Raw genomic sequence first — 21,166 nt, 5'->3', positions numbered from 1 at the left:
CCTGAATCAGTTGAGTACAGTAGACTTGATTCTTGATGATAATTGTATAACTATATACCTTTTACCGTGCAACCATGCAATAGTGAAAACCTGGTAACTGACCCTCCCTTAAAGCAGTATATGGTAGATAAGTAATAAAATAATGACAAAAATATATAAATAATGGGGGGGGGGTAAGGGTATGGGATGGTTTGGGCATTCTTTTTTATTTATTTTCATACTTATTTCTTTATTTTGGAGTAATGAAAATGTTTGAAAATTGATTGTGGTGATAAATGCACAACTATATGATACTGTGTGACATCGATTGTATACTTTGGGTGGATTATATTGTGTGTGAGTATATCTCAATAAAACTGCATTCAAAAAATTATTAAAAAATTAAAAAAAATAAAAAACAGAGGCAGAAAAAGAGGGGAACCTATATATACCACTTAGTGTGTATCCTTCTGTATTTTTCTGTGTGTGTAACCATATAAAAGTATGTATTCATTTATATATACATCCAAATATACATTGAATATATATTTGCATATACATGAGAAAGTAACATTGTTTACTTTACCAAACACATACATATTATATTGGTTTTCTTTGCACTTTGCATATTGTTGTTCACAATATTTTAAGAAAATTCCGACAAATAAATGTGGGGAAATTCCCCTTGTGCATAATTTATTGAACCATTTCTTTACAGATGGTGATTGATTTTGTTTTCAAGTGTTTTGCCTCCAAGAGCAATGATCCTATAAAAATCCTTGAAAATTATACATATCTAGCTAGCAGTGGAGAGCCAAAGTTTATTTATTTATTTTACTCATGTACTTGAAATGTTATCCTAAGCCTATTAATGAACATGATTTTTGCATCTCATTTTCACTGCATTTATTTTTTTGATTAATGTATTTCCTATTTTTCTAGATAAGAAGCAAGAAAAGAAATAAATAAAACAGGTTTTCAGACTGATTGCTAATTTATATGAATTCATGTATTCAAATTTATGATCTTTAAATCAACAGTACTCAATGTTATTTTTCAAATTTCTGACATTATTTACATAAAGAGCTTTTTTGAAATATCAAAAAAGATTACTTGTCATTGAAGAAATTTCAATAGTACCCTGATGATTCCGGAAGGTGTTCTGAAGGTATGTGAGAACAAAATACCATTTGGAAATTAAAACTCACCAGTGGAAACCACTTGTAGGTAAAAATGCCTAAATGGATTTTTCATTGCTTCTTAGTATGTTTCAAACTCAGATAGAACAGCCAATCAAATGATCTTTTTTTCTTTACAAAAGCAAGTTTATAGAAAAGAACATTCTGTAACATATATTCTTATAAAGCAACCACTCTAAATTTATTTTATTTGTTCCCAAAATATACAGTTTGTTGGTTTTTTTAGGTAAAGAAAATTTATGTAGCTACATTTTAGAACGTTACTTTTTTGTTGCTTTTTCCAAAATCTGAAAATATAGGTGCTAAAAATCCCGACTGATTCTGAAAAGCCTAAACACTGGCATGCATTCCATAAAAGTTGCAAAATTGAAGCTTCATGTGGGACACTAATAAAACAAATTTAGAAGCAAATCCAGCCATTTATCAAACATTTCCATTTTTCTTTATTTTTGTTTTTCTGTTTTTTGTTTTGAGGGGGAGGGTAGAATTTTGTTATAATTATCTTTTTGGAGAGAAAGTTTGCTCTGGTCCACTGCTATTGGCCAGAGGATTTTCTTCAAGGAAGCTTGAAATCATCAACATCTTTCTTATTCCAATTTCTAAAATAGTAGCAGTTAAATTTAGCTAAAGCACTTTAGTTCTGTTTAACACGGCCATATATATATATATATATATATATATATATATATATATATATAATTTCTTTTGGGGGGGCGTCTGGTGGTGGAGGGAGGAGATGATTAACAACCACTCTCTGTCACATTCAGAAAAATATTTTTCCTTGGACTGGAGGTGTAGCATCTTCTGACTGGTGTTCTGCTCTTGTTCACCGGGGACTCTTGTTCCCAAGAGGACATCTGGCAATGTCTGAAGACATTTCTGGTTGTTACGACTGATTGGGTGCATCTAATGGGTAGGGGCCAGGGATACTGCTTCAAGACAGCCCCCCACCACAGAGAATTATCCAGCCCAATATGTCAACAGTGTCCAAGTTGAGAAACCCTGATCTGGAGCTTCAGAGGGAAGAATCTTTGCCAGTATTGCATTCAGCTAATGAATAGAGCATCTGTACCTGAAAAGAGAGCCTTTATGTACAGGCCGGACTCTCAAACCCTCTCTGATTCTTCCCTTCCTCAAACCAGTCCCTGCCTCAGTTGTCACTATTTCAGGTTTGAAGTTGTCATACAAAAGGCATCCTAGATTCCTCTCTTTCTTTCATTGTTCACATTCAATCCATTAAGAATTCTTATTAGCTCTACCTTCAAAGTCTATCCCCAACGTAAACACTTCTCACCATCTCCACTGTTTCACCCTAACCTAAGCCACCATATCTTGCCTGGATTCTACCATAGCCTCTCCACTGGTTCCACCAGTTCCTTTTTTTTTTTTTTTTTTTTATGTCTGTTTTAAGTTTTATTCACATCTTAATGTTATATTCTGTTACAACATATAATGCTTATGTGTATATATCCAGCACTAAGACAGACATTTATAAATCTCAAACTGACCTTTCAAGGTGGGTATTTTTACTCTCATTTAACAGTTTAAGAAACCAAAGATTAGGTGGATAAATAGACTTACTTAAGGCCAGGAAACTAGTTTGTATTTTAACAGAGAACTGCCTGATTTAAAACTTCAATCCCATTCTACTTTTAGGTGGATCTTAACCAGTAGTGTATACTTTTAATCATCTGGGGAATTTTAAAAAACGAAATTTATTTAAATTAACTTTACTCAAAGAAATACATATAAGTAGTTAAAAAAAAATCAAACAATACCATTAGACTGGTAGTGAAATACAGCTTTGCTCTGCTTTTTCTGTCTACCTCTGATTTCCTTTCTCCAAAGACAACCACATTTATCTTGGCTATTTCTTATTGTAGTTACCTCCATTTTTCTAAATACCATGTCTATAGTCCTTTTCTGGATGGTTTTTTATATTAGGTTTTGATTGACTCTCCCTAATTACATATACACCTCACCCCTCTCCTTTTCCCCCAATGTTATATAATCATTTCTTGTTAAATCAATATTCAGTGTTTACAAAATAATGTAACCCCCTCTCCTTTTCCCCAATGTTATATAATCATTTCTTGTTAAATCAATATTCAGTGTTTACAAAATAATGGCCAATTTTATATGACTAGTTTTATCCACAGTTGAGGTCTGCAGTGTTGTTCATTAACAACTTTTAACTTCTGGAGTTCACAATCATCTCAGTTTTGTTTTCTTCATGTTTTAAATCTACACATAATTAAGTAACCTCGGAACTCTTTGAAAACTAAAAATCTATTTGTACATTCAAATGCATGAAGTACTATTAACAACTTTTCTTTTTGAGACATCCCAACTGAACTCTCCATCTTTAGGCATTTCCGTTGATTTCATGCTATTTTCTCCTACCCTCCTCTCTCTTTAATAAAGCTATATACCACTTTAGACTTTGTGGCTACCGTTTAAGTAATATAACATGTCTTCCTTCAACAACAAACAGTACCTCTTAACTTCCCACTTCATAAGGAGGCCACTATCATTCCATTTACTTTCTCCTCCCCCATTAATATCTCCACTTGCAAACCCTAACCTTTTACATTATCAAGCTGATAACATTTGCATTCTACTTTGTAACCATAATTAAGTAGTCCCTTAAAAGATAAAAACATAAACAGCACTTACATTATTATGATTAAATATGATTCACTGAACAGCCAAACTTTGTACTATGACTGCATGCCCTTCTCTCAGGTTCCAAGGTCTTGACATAGTCCTTGAAACAACCTTATTCATAGGGACAATGAAATAGAGTTCACTTTCTTGCAGTACCACCATTGTTAGATATCCCGCAGCATTTTACTTTGCTTGGTATTTGGAGAATGCCTCTCCGGTACAGGTTTGTTTTTCACCTGAAGTTTGATTGTTGATATTTACTCTTGTGGGATGAAGAAATGTAATGCTACCACATCGTATCCTTAATCTCTTCCTCTTCTTCCTCATTCACTGTATTACTTACAAAACAATCCAAAATTCCTGAAGTGTACTGGTTTCCTTATGGTTTGGACCATGAGTTTCTTGCACACATAAAAAATTTTTTTCTAAAAAGTTTAGCAGCCTTCCGTTTTTATAATGCATCCTCTGCCCTTTGTCACATCCTTAAATTTCTCCTGTTTCTATTTTAAGGTTGCTCGTCTTCTTAAATATTTCCGTGGGTCTTAATTTAAATTCTCTTCTTCCGGAATCGCATAACTCCTTTCTCCTCCCAGCAAGCAATCCGCAACCATCAGGAGAGCAAAGCCGCCTGGGAGTATCGCGAGACCACAGGGCTTCCCGGGGGTAACTGGGAGTAGTTCCAGTTAGCTGTGAGGCCTTGGGTGGGTCCGCCATCACGCCTGCAATTTAATCAGGGCTCTAAAAGTGTACCTGCAAGCGGATGTTGAGGATCACGGAGCCCGCGACGTAGAAGTATGGGAAGTTCATGCGCAGCTGCCAGGCCAAGTCGAAGAAGGCAAGCAGAGTGCGGGAGAGTCCCTTGCAGAAGACTTGGTAGGAGCCAGAGGCCGCGGTCAGGCCTGAGGCCCTGACGACCAAGGCGGAGGAAGCCGCCTCAGTGATCATGGACTCGGCGTTGACACCCGCCCAGCTTCTGGAGGCGGGTTCGCCGACACCAGTTCCTTTTTGCTCTTTGCAATTTATTATTTAACAGCCAGATTTTAAAGTTTGTATCAGATCATGCCATTCTATCCCAGGGCTTGTCATTGCAAACAGAAATAAATCCATACTTCTTACCAGGCCTACAATGTAATTTAATCCTACTTGACTTTCCAACCTCACCAGCTATGACTTTTCCTTTCTGTCTAGACTGAACTTCTTCAGGTCCCTTAAACACACCAGACTTTTTCTTGATACAGGCTTTTGCACTTGTTTTTCTTCCAGCCTGGAATGATCTCCCATCCCTTCCTCCAGATTCCCAAATCCCTGGCATTCCCAGATCATCACAGCTACTCCTAGACACACAATCACATTCTATAGTATTATTTTGACTTTAGGGTTTACCTAAAATCACTCTAATTGTTTATTTTATGTGTGTTACTTCACACATAAACTCAAACACTACACTGGATTTTAAAATTCAGAAAGGCAGAGATTTACATCTGTCTCATCACTGATTCTCAAGTGTATAAAGTAGCCTATAGAAGTGTCTCAAAAGAGTATTTACATACTAGGCCTCAATTTCCATTTTGTCTTCCAAGATTCCTCTACATAAAATGTCTACATCTCATTTGCCATTGACTTTCCTCTTTTTTTCTCTTTTCAACAATTCTACCTTTTCCATCCCAAATTAAAGCTCTGATCAGACGACTCTTCTCATAAGAATATCAACAGAAGTGTGCACTTAGCAGTTGTGAATAGGTTCAATCACCATAACCACCACAATCACCTAAATAACTTTTTAAAAATTTTTTATCTTGTTTTAGCTATAAATGCAACACATCATTGGATCAATTCAAATAGCCCACAGGTGTATAAATGACTATAATCAGTCATCTCTGCCAACCTGCCTTCTTTAGTTACCATTTATCCCAGGCACTGAGACCAGTCTTTCCTGCTCCCTACTGTGTATTTGTCCTGAGGGAAGGGCACTGCATGCGTGGTCTTTTAGTAAACATGCATAAGATGATATGGAGAGAGCAGTATGCAACACCTGGCAAGTGCCCAACAAATGATTCAAATGGCCTTTGAGAGATTTAAGGTGATCATCTGCCTTAAATCATTTGGGGAACCCAGAGAAAAGACAGCCCTAGAGAGAGAGACAAGGAAGGGAAAAGAGAACGTGTTGCTCCCCTAAGGAGGGACTCAATGGAAGAATTAAATGGATCTCATGAGGAAAGAGAGTGTCAAAATTAATAACTTCTTTCAAAGAGACTCAGGCAGTTAATTAAAATGATTTTAAGTACCAAAGCTAGTCTGCAGTATTGAGGTACAGGCCAGCGCTGACCGGCGGTGGGTCTTCTAGAGACAAGACTCAGCATGGAAATGCTGCTTGCTTGGACCTCAGAATTCAAACAGGCGGCTTGTGTCAGCTGGAATGAATAAGAATCACTGTGTGAAAAGGTGTGATAGTTCTAAGTTTCTGAAAAATGTGTCTAATTGGACTTTTTGTGCATTGCTTAAAACTGAGGAATCAGGGATTAATTATATTCTTAGTTTTTAGGAGATTTGCAGAAAAATGACTGCAAATGATTTATGTACCTGGAAAAAAGCCTAATTTTATCTTAAGCAACTGTAAATCAAGTCATACTATTCATCTCAGATTAAATAACAAAGCTAGAGAAAATAGTCTAATGGAAAGTAACATTTAAAGTTGGCTTCTTTATGGCAAGCACCCTCATCGCTGTGCTATGGTATGATTGTTCTGGGGCGGGTGTGGGGGTACACATGACTGTGGTCATAAAACCCACTCAATAACACCTATTTGTTGCCTAAAAATACTTGGGTCGGAGTGGGTTCAGACCTTTCTCTTAACTTCTTTCCCATCTAATGGCTTCTTAATAGCCTTACATTGCTGTTAACATCTAATTGTTGCTCAAAGGTAATTCAAAACATCTCTTTCATTTTAATCCAGCCAATGCGTTTGCATTTGTGTCTCAAAAGAAAAGAAATCCTTTCCTCTAGAATTACGTAAGGAAAAAAATGGTTTTTTTTTTTTCATTTTTACTTTTGGGAGATTCAGTCAAAATTGGCAAAATCTTTGTTCTCACCCTAAGTATGAATATGAATAACTCTTATTTAATATTGCCCCACCTTTTTGCATGTTCATCTTTTCTGGATGTGTTATCTAGGTGCTTAGCTTTGGGAGAGTGTTGAGTGTTGATGCAGAAAAGAATCATTTGATATTCATCTTAAACCCCCAGCACTGAAAGATAATTCCTCTCTATTGGAGTTTATTTCCAAAGGTGTCTAAACTACTGGTACTGCCATGTACTTTTGTACTTAGTGCGAAGGTAACATCATCCCCTATTCAACATACCAAATTGTAGGAATGCGTGTATCTTTCTGAAGGGAATATAACTAATACTGCTTAAATTTTCTTCCATAGGCATTCAAAACATACAATGGGAGTAAAATAAAACAACTATAGATTATATATTATTATAACTTAAACTTCAGTTTAAATTACTGATTGATATATTAAACAGCAAACATGAAAAATAATTTATTTTACTAATATAGATGAATAATGCCTATTTGGGGCTAAAATCTTATGATGCTCTCTGGTAAACTCTATAATAAATGAACTTTCAGGAACTAGAGCACATTGGGGAGGCACATCATCTGGAATATAAATTGTTATTGACGTATTTTGGGTGTATTTTTTAGAAATTCACTACAACAATATTTTTTAGTTATCCCTTTTCAAATTTTAGACACTTAAAAACATATTTTATGACAAAATCTAACACACACATACAATGAAGAATAATCTTACATAATTTTCATATGTATTCAGCTTTTAAATTCCTATTTCAAAAAATGTATAAAGTTTATACAAACTACTGTATTATTTCTTTTAACTTGACAACTTACTAAGTGATAGAGTCACAAATCCCTGAAATCCCTGTTAAGGAATCCAGTCCCTTAGTTACTTCAAGTTTGTCATTAATGCTCAGTAGTAAATAAGCAGCACAAAGATAAAGTGTAATCACTGGAAATTCTAATTTTACTTGTTAGAAGAGTTATAAATTTAGGGTTTGTGATAGCTGAAGGAGATAACTACCTGTCTTTTATTTTGTCTTCTGTGATAGCATGTGGGATGGTGCCATGGCCCAAGAGGGCTTTTGTAGCAAAAGGACTAAAGAAAGCACCGGACACATTCTGAGACATGAATTTTTATTATAGGGTTACATATAGAGTGGGGAAGTCAAGTCACATTGCCCTGAAATCAGGAGCTTCTCTGAATGGATTCAGGAGCTGCTCTGAATGGCGGTGTGTTCAGAGCACAACATGGAAATAGTCCGCACTTTTGGGGTGCTGAATAAGCTGGTTATAAGGGCTCAACATTCCAATGGCTCAACATTCCAATGGGTATAAGGGCTCAACATTCCAAGGCGGGGAGCTGGGTCCTGCAACTTAGGGAGGGATTGATTGTAATCAACAGGGAGGAGGGGAGGATTATAGAGATAACAGTATCTCAGGAAGACTCAGGGAGGAGGAGGTAGTTTCGGTTATAGATTACAGTTAGCACCTGATATTACAAGGAGAATAGGTCAAACCTTAACAGTCCTAGGACAAGCAAACTGCTGTGTACAGTTTTCAAGACACTTGGGGGCCAGGGGCTCCCAAAGGTGGCATTACTCAAAAATGACTGTGTGACTTGAGAAACTCTGGTAGCACTAATAAATGAGTGCAGTTAACAAATACAAAAGTCAGAAGGTGGAGCTGGTATCAGAGGGAACACTGTAGAATTGGTTTCATTAGACATGAGCTTTAAGTTATCCAGGAGGCAGATAGAAATGTGAGAGCTTAGCTTTGGAAGAGTGTTGATGCAGGAAAGAATCATCTTACATTCGTCTTAATGAAAGAGGGTGATTGTAAGAACTTTAGGGATGAATGAGTTTGCAGAGAGTGAGAAGAGAAGAGGAACAAGGTTAGTTAGGAAAAATAAGAAGCATGATCAAAGAAGTGGAAGAAGAAACAGGGAAGCAGGTCCAGATCAGAAAAGTAATAAAAGTTTCCTCGAATTGGGAGCCACTTGAGTATCCAGAAAAAAAAAAAAAAAAAAATGAGGGGAACAAAAACCCACACAAAAAACAAAAATGACACATATATTTAGAGAATAAGGAGGAAGGAATTTCAAGAAGATAAAGGAGGTCCACATTATCAAAAGTCAAAGCTAACTAACCACAAATTATCAACCTGTCAGTTTTGGGTGGAGCAAGTCCACTATCCTTTTCATCCTATTTTGCTGCTCTTTGCTTATCAGCCACTGCCTTGGGAGTCCTGGAAGAATCCTTTGAACTTAATCTACTCGTGATACAAAGTTCATTTTCCCTACCTTCAAGGTCAATACAATGTGACTGTGATTGGTGTGTGGTTCACTAGAGAGCAAGACTTGCTCGGGGTACCACACAAGGCACTGGAGCAGCTCAAATCTACAATGAGAGGACCAGGACACAGCTTCAGTCAGCCAGGGTTGTCTAAGGGACCTCTGTGTCTTGAGGAACAGTGGGTACCTGACTAAGAAAAGCAAACTTTTGTTATTATATCAATGCATTCATTCAATAAATAGTTGATGTCTACTCTAGGCCAGAGTCTGGAAATCTTAGTAAATATGCCTTTTATGCATATGTATATAGAACCCCCCCATCATAGACTCTCAAGTATGGATTTTTGTTTCAGTATGTATTTTCAAGTGAATGAATACACAGTTAGTGGAATTATATTTTCAGTTCTTTTATAAATTTGAGCCAAGTTTTGCCTCAACTGAAGAAAGTGTTTTCTCTCTTCTGATAGTCTCTCTTTCCCTTTGGATTTTTGATGTCTTGGTTTTATTCTAGGTCATTGCCAGGGTCTTAAAAGCAATTTAAACGTAATTATTCCTTGGAATGTTGGGTGTTCACAGTTAATAATAGACAAAGAATTTTATGGCTTTTATATTTATGGGATTTAAAGAATAGCATCTTTGTCCTACTTCTTAACACATGCTGCAGGCATGTTGGTACCATGTAAATTATACTGGAAGCTAATGAATACAATTTTAAATGGCATCAATCAGATAACTCTAGGGCCAAAAGTCTAAGTTGGCTTAAAGATGGTATTAAAAGCTCTGTTCAGTCTTCAACTCAACTCAGTGTTTGTCTAAGTTGGCATATAAACCAGCTGTCCCTGGCCACCTATAGTAAAATACCATAAAACCAGGACCATGAGTTAGGAGTGGAAATTCATTCTGGAATTTTTTTTTTTTTCCCAGACATCCTAAGAGTTAGCAAACCTCTATAAAAATGCCCCTTACACCTTTTATCTCTTTTGTTGCTAGAGAATTTTCCTTCCCATGCCTTGAAGCTCCCATATTTTCTTTTGTAGCCCACTTCCTTTAATAAAATGTGAACTCCCCAAGGAATCTTGTAAGAATCCCAGTCTTACTACAACCTATCTCCCATCCTTCTGGTCCTGTCCATCCAAGCTGCACATCCCAGGTGCCACACATGACACTTTGTTTTACAATTCTATGTCATTTTCTTCTCTTTGTCTGGACCGCCCTTTCTCCCACCCTTCTAATATCTCATTATTCAAGCTAGATTTTTCAAGATGTGTATGAAAACCTGTGGCTTTTACCTTATGGGCTCCAGACTCCTGGTGGTCTGTGGAGGTATTACCAAATATTCATTTATCAAACATAAACTATTATCAAAACAACATGGATATATTTTTCCTTTAATGTGTGTGTTTGCTAGTGCAAATGTTCTCTCACTCTAAAGTGTTCTTGAATTCAGAGTAGTTTTTTGCCAATATATATTTTCTATATCAATGAATATGGGAAGAAAAATTTCTATTCTAGGCAAGGGAGCGTTGTCAGTGAAGCTTTAGTTATTATCACAGTGTGTTCAAACTGCCCAAGAGAATGACTTGGGGGTGATTATCTTTCTTTCTCTGTTATTTCTACCGTATTTTATTCATAGTTTTAACATAGAAATTTATAGGTTGTATTTTTTTAAATAACATATACTGAACATTTTATCTGATAGCAAAAATAATGCATGATCAAAGTAAAAGTGTAGGACAAGCACAGAGAAGAAACCAAGCACCCAGAAATAAATGACTGGATGTCTAGAAGGAGACTTGCTGGATCAAAGAGTATGCAAGTTTTTGCAGCTCTTACATTGCCAAATTGCCCTGCAGCATGTCTCTATCAGTTTACACTCTGAGAACATGGTTAATGGGCTGTGGTGTAATTGTCTTTTTATCTATCTGTTTTCCTCATTAGGCTATAGGCTCTTCAAGGACTTTTTAATCTCTCAGTGTCCAGTATCTAGCATTTAGCCTGGTACAGAGTAGGCACTCAATAACCCACACCCCTCTCCTACCTCTAAATTCCTTGAAGACCCAAACAACTGAACCAGGTGGTATGTTAGAAGATGTGGATGAATGACAAAGCGTAGTGGGTAGCAAAATGCTCCAGAATTTTCCCCCAAAACTCAACATTCTCATAAGCTCTTATATAAAGTTTAACATCCACACTTTAACCCAAATATGCAGAATGTATTCTTTACTAATAGATTGCTTCAGGTCACCCTATGGAAGGTACTGTTTGAGTTGAATTAGCATTTAATACTAAAGTTGCATAACTTTAGGGGTATATGTGTATGGATATTTTAAATAAACATCTTTCCACATGCATTTACTTTCCACACAGTAAATGAAATTTCAGTAACTTCCCTCAGAGTGAAAATTTTAAGAGAGCTGTTACTATAGTGATCACTTTTAAATAAGGTATAAGATTATAGTTTTTTTTTCTTGGGAAGAAAAAATAAATTTCTAAAAATCCTGAAGGAATGCACCTACTTGCATGTGAAATCCTTAGTAAAGTTAAAAACTACATTACAATCCTTTTCTTTGCAGAACAAGAGCTTATAAAGATAATGATCCAAGATTATTTACTAATATATTACTGGCACAATCATCTAAATTTTGAAGAACTGAATATGCTGTAAAGATGCAAAGATTTAAAGAGACATCGGCAACAATCTTGAGAAACCTATGTTCTAGTCTAGAAGAGGAGATAGACATGTAAAGCAATAAGTTAAAATATAATATGACAACCACTATGATAGAATTTAAGAACATATGTTCATTGGGAAAAGAGGAGGAAACATTTGTCTTCACAAACCCTTAGGGTCCAGCCGAGATGATGTTTCTACCTCAAAATTTTTTCTAATGATCACCACTGAAAATGATGCTCTTATCACCTATAGTAATTTAGTTCCACCTCTTCTTACACCACAAACATCTGCCATCTGCCAAGTATTTAGGCATGGACAAGTATTTTAAGCTGAGAAAGAGCTTCTTTTGTTACAGATTTCATATGTAATGTTTCAATTCAGTTTTAGCCCATGCTTTATAATTATTCACATGTATTTTATGTTATAAATATCCATTAAAATGTTTACTGTTTTGTTAGTAAAACTGTTGACTGAATAAATGATTGGCTAGTAATGAATTTATATAATTATTCACAGAGAGCCAAGTTATGTTGTTTACAAAAGTGGCTCTAAACAACAGTCATCTGACGTTCAAAAAATATTTGTCAATGCCATAGTTGGGGCAAAATTAGAATAAGGGCAGAAATGTTTAGAATGGTTAAAATGGTTTGGAACTATCTTAAATGGTTAAGACTAGTTTTTTACATTGGAATTGGGATTGCAATGGCATTCTAATATTAACAACACATTGTGAATCACTTTCTTGTTTTTTTATGGACATGTAAAAAACACAGAAATGTTTAATTAGACTAGTTGGGAAAAAATAGAAAGGTGACAGTAAGTAAAATGGAAGAAAAAGTGACTCAACTGTGTGTATAAGGAGAGACAAGATTTTGCCAGTGATACAGCTGGATGATGTATTCACAAGTCGGTTGGATTTTAGTGATGAAAAACCATAGATAACCACTGTTTAATTTTTTTTCCATTTATGAGAACATGTAGATATCTTCTGTGCATCACTTTAATCAAAATGTTATTGAAATAGATACACAACACATTCTCACAGAATGCATAAGAAAACTGAATTTAACTGAAATGAAAATCATGGCTTTGCCTAAGTGTCAGGGCTTTAAATTGGCAAAAACAGTCACAACTCTCAGCATCAATGCATATTATTCTAACAGTTGCCCTGGGTTTTAGAATGTGGTCATGTTTTGGACTTCAAAGAGTGTGGTTAGAATCATCGGGAGATTCACTGGAATGGCAACAATCCTGTTGTGGAAAAGACACAAAAATCTCACAAGAAATTAGAAAGAGCTAATAAAAGCAGTGCTGGCATGAGCAGAAGTACCTAGGTTTGGTTATTACTAGAGAGAACACGCTGAGTGGCCCACAACAGTGGGGATCTGATGACTATTTCACACCTGGTTAAGTCTTACAGCATTAAAGTCATTTGGGAAGTATCAGACTTAAGGTAAAAAAAAATTATTTTGACCTTGAAAAGTTTTTCCATATTGATGCATTGAATAGATTCTATTCTTTTACCTCTTGTTCTGTATGATGGCTAGCAGAAATACAGTGAAATAGACTACCCATTAAAATTAAAACTGAGCTTTCTCCTTCATTCCATGATTTCTAGACCCTTTTAACATTGACTGACAGGCGAGTGTTTACTTTTAGAGATTAGTTTGATATTCATATACTGCCATTTGAGTGTCCCTAGTCAGTGATATTTTTCTTCTTTTTCTTATTTTTAATCCCAATATTATTTCACAAATATAATTTAGAATTTTGGAAATTTGATCCAAAAACGTCAATTCTGGTCGCTCTGTTACGTTACTTGAGAAAGCAAAAATTATATAAGCAATTTAAAATTATATTTGTTTTGCTATATGTATATATATATATGTGTGTGTGTGTGTGTATATATATATGGGGATACATATTTTTAGCAGGACCTACTATGTGCAAGGTTTTCAAACCACTGAATAATATTCTGTTAATTGCCTATGGGATTTGTTCATATGGGAACGGTACATTCTTCCCCTTTCTTGTTAATTCAAGAATGACAAGAATGCATGTTTCCAAAGGGGAAGAGCCCAAACATCATATAACTATATAGGCACTGGATTTTGTGTTTAGTCATCAGAGACCACTAATAAACATGTTTAAAATTATGTAATCATATTTTTTAAACATGATGAACACAACTAGGATACCATGTATGATCTGTAATTTATTTACTTCATATACAGTCATTTGACTCACTAAATATAATTGTATTTTCATTTTTAACATGACAATAAGAAGTGGAGAACCCCAAAGAAAATAATATTAATAAATGTGTTTCATCTTGAATAATATAGTCGAGTGAGTTCAACATGACAGTTGACTAGTAGGTGTGAAATTTAAGTGTATATCAAAAAATATATACTATTTGTGCATAAAATTGTTAAAAATTAGTTAATAGGAGATCAGAGAATTAAGGAAGTAAAGTTAGTGAATAGAGATTATGCCCACTGTAATTATTCATTACTTTGAATTTGACTTCTCAAATTCTTTCTTATGTAGCATGAAGTGTCTGCATTTGAATCCCTCACTGATACTGATACTTCTTATCCTTGAAAATAGTTGCACTGATCTTATAAATAAAGAGATAATTTGGGGATAATTATACAGTTATTCTTACAATACACCTTTTGCTGTAATGAAAGGGCTTCTGTGGAAAATTGGTGGCCTCTTGATATGATTTCTGAACCTTAGTTTCCATACAATTAATGAAAGATAAGGTCGTAAAGTCAGACATGACTTTTAGGCTTAAAAATCAGTTTAGTTTCTTCAGTTTGTAGAACTAAGAAAATTCCAATTGATTTCAAAGGTGGCAAGATTTTATATCTAAAACTAACAACACAGCTAGTCCATTAAAGAACATAACTAGCTCTGACTGCCAAGATGGTTGCCATGACATTTTGACTGTGGGTTGTGGCCTGTGGTCAGCAGTGCAAATGATGGCAACTCTGTAACACAGTCCTTACAACCCACGTAAAGCAGATGACACCAACGCAATACCAAGAATGCCTTACATCTCATAGCTTATGAGCCAATCCTGCAAAGTCTTTTTTGTTTTTCTGTTTTTCTGTTTCGGTTATTTCAGCATATATTGAAGAGGTGGGACTGGAAAAAAACATTTACTAAATGTGTCACCTTCTCTAGTCTGTCCCACCCATTGAAGGCCCTTTGCCTAATCAACTTCCAATCATTTACAAAGTAAAAGATATTAACCACTCAGCTCCATTTTATGCTGCCTATTTGATGTAATATAGAGACATCATAAAGATCTGGAAATGATCTGGGATACAGCAGTCTTTTTTTTTTTTTTTAATTTAGTAGATCATTTTCTAAAACCGCTGAACATAGCCTATTATATATGCATAGCAACATGGTCATCTTTGTCCCCATGAGATGTCGTACACAGTGGCATGTGTCAGGTGAAAGAGATTCCTCTTGATACTCACCTGGACAAAACTCACTTATTGACAGGGAAGTTGAAAACAATATTAATTCCTGCAATGTATAAAAGACAAGTTGGATTTGGAAAACACTCCTTAATTATATGAACATGTGCTCTAGAATGTGTAAGCTGTTAACTACTTAGACTACCCTACTATCTGAAGACCAGAAGTCTCCCTTGAGACCTCTCTCACAGAAAGCCATCCATTCACTGAGCAGAAGAGTGTTTGATTCTAATATGCACAATGCATTCCTCTCTCAGATGATTTTGGTCCTAAGTTTTTCTTGAAGTTGACAGGCAAATAAAAACTATAAGACATTTAATTTTTCTTGAAAGAAATACTTAAATTTTCAGAACACATAGCCCTTAATTGGAGTAAATTACTCCTGATGGAAAAAGTGTTCTGCAAAAGCAGGAAAGAAACCAAATTTAATTTTCCAGGGCTAGAGGGAGGTCTTGACTATTCACAAACTGTCTCTAAATCTTAGGAACTATGCTTTTAAGGGCTAAGCTAATAGAACTGAGCAAGAAATAAGCCTGATTAGCATTTTGTAAGTAATTCTAAGCACAAAAGATATATTTACAATAATAGCCAAGACTTATCATCTACAATTGAACCTGACACTGGCAAAAGGAAAAAAAGTAAATTGAATCCATTAAAATGACATCAAAGAAATTATGATATTCATTTTCTTGTACACTGCTTATCACTTTTTAATTTTAAAAAATATGGTTGTATATCTCTAGATCTTAATAAGGGGAATAGGTTAGCATTGATTTAGATGGCTTATGAAACATTCATATATGTGTTATTCACTTGTTCTTAATTCATAACACAGCTTTCTTGGGACCACTCACTTTAATACAGCCTGTCAATCACTGCTCTTTATAATACGAAGGCCTGGAAGGTTGTATTGTTTTTTTCCAAATGACTTAAAATTATAGCCTCTGACTTTTTTCTAAGGAGTTACTTTGCATCCTTCCAGGGTAATAGCAGTGATTTTTGTGGTTAGAAACACATTGATAGTACTCAGGAAATGTAAATCTAATAACCATATTATTCACTAGGTTTGGAAAGGACGAAAGAGAACTTTATGGTGCTATGGTTATAATCAAGGGGACAAAAACCCCTTATTAGTTGAAATTTAATATAGGCTTTTTCTCCAACTTATAACCTGTACTAGATATCACTGAGATTGCATTGTCATGGGTATTCATGGTACTTGAAAATAAACGTGACTCTGTGAAAGAAAATAAAGCTTTCACCTTCTGGTGAGCACCTGTCCTCATCTTAACTTTTAGTCAAAGGTGCTCTTTCTTCCTGGCCACAGGGAAAGAATATTTGCCACTTAATAACTGCAGTATGCTTTTCTGTTTCTACTAGGCATTTGTCATAGCAACACTGAGTTGCTCCTCTAAAAAGTGGTCTGTGCCTCTTGTCCATATCTAAGGCTGATCTGTAAAGGCTTATTTCCAACAACATACTGCACATTCTGCTGTTTGATAAGACCAGTAATTCAGTGAAATTCATAGATACAACCATGTTATTCTACAGAAACATTAAATTTTTTTTAAGTGCAGAAAAAAATAGCTCTGGCAGAGAAACTAAAGCAAATGCAGAAATTGGGATGCATTAAAGTAAAACCAGTTATCACTTCAGCTACCAAAGTAGCTTCCCCCATGCCGGCTGTCTATCTTTCAGAACCAGGAATCCTATGATAGTGTAGGTTCTGTCCAAAGATTTGCTGTGGTTCCTGATAGTTTCTATGCAAACAGTAGCTCATTGTATTTATAGGAACTAACTCCTCCCTTCTCAACATTCCATGATGCCTTATTCATATCTCCAATTTTATGATACTTAATCTCCAGGTTGCATTGTAGTTATTTATATATGTGTCTTATCTCCTCTGTTATAGACTACTGAGATAAGAAAAGTGCTTGCATGGCTTTATATGCCCTCAGTAACTTATCTGTAGTACATAATCAATCAATATTTATTGACGGATGGGTGACTTGGGTTTGTGGGTCCAGTTTTGAGTCAAGGACAGATACATCTAGTCTATTACATTAACAGTGCCTCAAAATAGCCCTTTTGTTGTTACCCAAGAGAATTCCATGGTTGGAAAGTTCTTTAACTGCAACTCAACAAGTTTATCTGTGTGTATGATCTCTGTGTGTGATGTCTTTGGTGCATCAGTAATTTGTACGAGACTGCTTCAGTAGATCACATATTACGGTCGAGTCTGTTGTGTTCAACTATAATTTTTACTTAAATCTTTGCTTAGAAAATTTTAGAAAATTTTACATTTTGTGTGAGGAGAAGCATCCTTATTCTTTTCATCTGCACATAATCTCCACTGCCGCTGGAATTTTATTTTTCATATATTAATAAGAGATTTAATCTCTTGATCAGTAAGTTCTTTTTTGCTATAGTTTGTATAGCTGAAAAAAATTAATGCAGAAACTTAAATGATTAGTTTTACTTCTTTGGACCCTGCGACCACTAGTGGGACATGTTAAAAAATACAAAAGGGAGAAAAAGAAAAAAAAACAACAAATATGGACGTAACATTGGAAATACAAAATGTAGCAAAAAAGAAAACGATTGAAGTATAAAAACTAATATTAACAATCACAACAAACCACATTCCCAAGTGGCTATTAATAATTATTACCACACCTTCAGTTTAACTACCCTATTACTTTAAGGTTTACAAAATACTTTGAATATTTTATTTTCAAAATGGATTTAAAGTAGGAACCAGGAAAAAAGGCAACTATGCTGATGTCTTTATATTTAACTGTAAGTCAACTGCCAGCAAAGATTTTCTCATTTTGTCTCAGATTTAGGTGAGGTTATAGATTTTTGTTTGGTTTCCATGCTGTATATCTCTATTAACATCTGAACCTCAGAAGAAATTGCCTTTAAATTGGCAATTGTACCTTGCCTGAGCAATATGCTAGCTTTCCCTCTTCACAGCCCTTCATCTCTCAGAAAGACTTGCTAAACTGAGTCCCCCCTGCAGAAATAAAGCTCTTCACCTGCTATTCAAGTCAGTGGATTGGAGTAGTTGAAGGACTCGAGGAATTTTGTGTTTTTAGAATGTCGCTATACAATTTACTTAAAATTAGTGGTTTTTTTAAAACATTGACACCTTTCTCCGCCAGGCATTCATTTTGGTATACCAAATTGGGCTTGTATGTACCAAATAGGTTTTTAATCTATAAGTCACACTGATACTTGGCCCAGAATGAACTTATGGAGGCCCCAACACAAACACTCCAAACGTGTCTACAATGGCAGCCTCCCACCTGATGAGTATAAAAGAAAATAGCACTTTGAAATAAGGAAACTATATTCTTACCTAATCTTTTATGAAATTTCTAAATATTATTCCATGAGCTTATATGGATTTAATAATCAGGAAAAAGGGCTAAATACTTTGCAAATACAGACTTGAAATTGAACACTGGCCAGATGTGATCTCTCGAAATCTGTAAATATTTGCCTGTTTTAAAATCCATTTTGCCATTTAATCTTATAAATAATTAATTGACAAGAATAAAAAATGAAATCAGACACCCATAATCACAACAAACATTTTTGTGCATGCCATAACATGTTGTTTTATATATTCAATGCCCGTATTATATAGTCATGAAATACAGATATAGATATCGAGACAGATAGATACAAAAGGGTCCATATAACTCACTCTTCTGTAATCCACTTTCTTCACTCCATGACGTATCATTAATCTCTTTTTATTCTCATAAATCAAAACTGATATTGAATGATGACTCTGCATGATGTTTCACTGCAGATAGATATATCTTCATAAGACATCTTCTTCCCTACTGACTGGATATTAAGGCTGCTTTGATGGTTGCTAGAATCATAAACAACAGTCTGATAATCATTCCTGTGCAAACATGTTTGGACATATTTATGACTTTCTTTAGGAAAAGTTCCTAAACATAAATTTGTTGTGTCAAAAAAAAAATATATATATATATATATTAAAGCTTTCTATACATATTGTCTTATCGCTTTTCAGCAGTATATGACAATTCCCCTAACTTTTGCCAATACTGGCTATTACAATTCTTTTGACTTTGGCCAATCTGTCAAAAAAAGGTCTTGAATAATGTGCTTCTTTTTAAAATTTCTCATGATGTAGAAATATCTACAACTATTAATGCCCCTTTGGGGTGTATTAAAAAATTAAGATTTTCATATTGGCTCTAGTATCACATAGTGTTTTCCCACAACAGAAACCATTAGGTCTTTTTCATAATACCCTATTTTAATCTGGTCTTCCACATACTCTATTTGTACAGTAATTAGTTGAACATGAGTACAATGTTAATTTATATTTATATGTATTCCTAATTCATTTTAAAGTGTTCTTCTCACTCACCTAATAGTCCTCCACCTAAGCAATTTCTGTTTATTCATCAAATTTATTGGCTTTCCCATTCAGCTCTATGTACTGCTCAAATCTGATAAGTATTTATTTCATTTGATAGAAAAGTTGAATGATACATTTTGTCAAATGCCATGTTGAAATCTGTGTCTAGTGGAGAAAAGATTCGACAAGGAATTAGGGGACCTGTGCGTTCTTCTCATTTCCACTCTTAACTGGTTGGAATTAATTTCCTTATTGAGATTCAGTTGTCATCTCTAAAATACAAGGGCTCCTCTTAATTCATTTTTATTGTTTTTTTTTTTTTTTTCCATGGGATACAACTCTTTTTACAAAAGCAGATTTCAATGACCATTATCCAAATCCTTATGCCTTTCCCTCAGTGAGGGTCATCTGACCATGCACAGTCACATAAATAGCAGATAGACACCTTAGACAGGAGGACAAACCCAGTACTGCAATTGTTAGGTGCTTTAGACAGAGAAGCAAGCACAACATACACCCTGTGAAGTTGTGGATTAATAATTTTTTATTTTTTTTTTTTTTGAACAACTAGGTGCTTGCTTAATATATTTGCCTCTAGATTTCTAAAATTGGAACACTCTTTGGGAAGCTACTAAACCATCTTTTCCCCAGATTTCCTGTCTGGTCTTACAGTGTTTGTCTTTGCTTGGTCCCCAGTCATGAGCCAAATAGGAAAATCAACCTCACGTCTATAAAAATTACAATGGCTCTGTAATTCTGTAACTTTAGGTCCTGTCACAAGTGGAAGTTATCATTAAAGGACACAGTTTTGTTTCTATGAATACTCCAATCTTCAGTTCCTTCAAGCTCTGAAAGAATTCCAAAAGAGAAGTTCCACAGTTGTTTTAATAGTGGCTGTATTATGGGATTAAGGAGTTCTGATCTCCCAAGGTGACTATTTGCAGAGAAAAGTATTTATTTTGTTGAATTAAGTCCTCATTACTTTGTGAGTTCTTTATAGTTAAAACTTACATGTCATATTTATGCTCACTGAACTACTTATTTTTCAACATTTGCATTATATCATGGCAAACTAGAAAAAGACTGTAAAATAAAAATAGATTTATGCTATTTATGGATAATTCAGTGCAACAGTTTTGATCAGGGTTGCAATAGCACTGTTCTTCTCTTTAATAAGTGTCATAGCCATAGCCCCCAATTTGCCTGCCCATTGACACTTATTCAGAGATTATTGTTTGTAACTTCCCCCCACCCCCAAATGAGTATTTTGTGTGATAAAATTTATAGCTTTTACTCCCATTTACTACAATCCACTTCATAGGTTGAGAAAAGGAAAGGACCATCAATGATCACCAGTTTATATTAATGAAA

The 21,166-nt window shown here is 35.0% G+C and overlaps 2 protein-coding genes across 3 annotated transcripts in view; one reads left to right on the top strand and one right to left on the bottom strand.

Moving 5' to 3' along the window:
* The window catches only part of GPC6 (glypican 6), a 1,192,747-nt gene that overhangs the window by 652,198 nt on the left and 519,383 nt on the right, over positions 1-21,166 (top strand). The window lies entirely within an intron of this gene.
* LOC119506698 (small integral membrane protein 10-like protein 1) lies at positions 4,551-4,790 on the bottom strand. The gene has a single exon (XM_037799721.1). It carries the CDS (start codon positions 4,788-4,790, stop codon positions 4,584-4,586), a length of 207 nt encoding a protein of 68 aa, XP_037655649.1. The 3' UTR covers positions 4,551-4,583.

The sequence above is a fragment of the Choloepus didactylus genome, chromosome 12 (assembly GCF_015220235.1).
Source record: "Choloepus didactylus isolate mChoDid1 chromosome 12, mChoDid1.pri, whole genome shotgun sequence".
Lineage (NCBI taxonomy): Eukaryota > Metazoa > Chordata > Mammalia > Pilosa > Megalonychidae > Choloepus > Choloepus didactylus.
This window is presented reverse-complemented; position numbering and strand designations above follow the sequence as displayed.

Bases quoted from the DNA above. Each gene is read 5' to 3' on its own strand.
- LOC119506698 (XM_037799721.1), bottom strand. From the start codon at position 4,790: ATGATCACTGAGGCGGCTTCCTCCGCCTTGGTCGTCAGGGCCTCAGGC.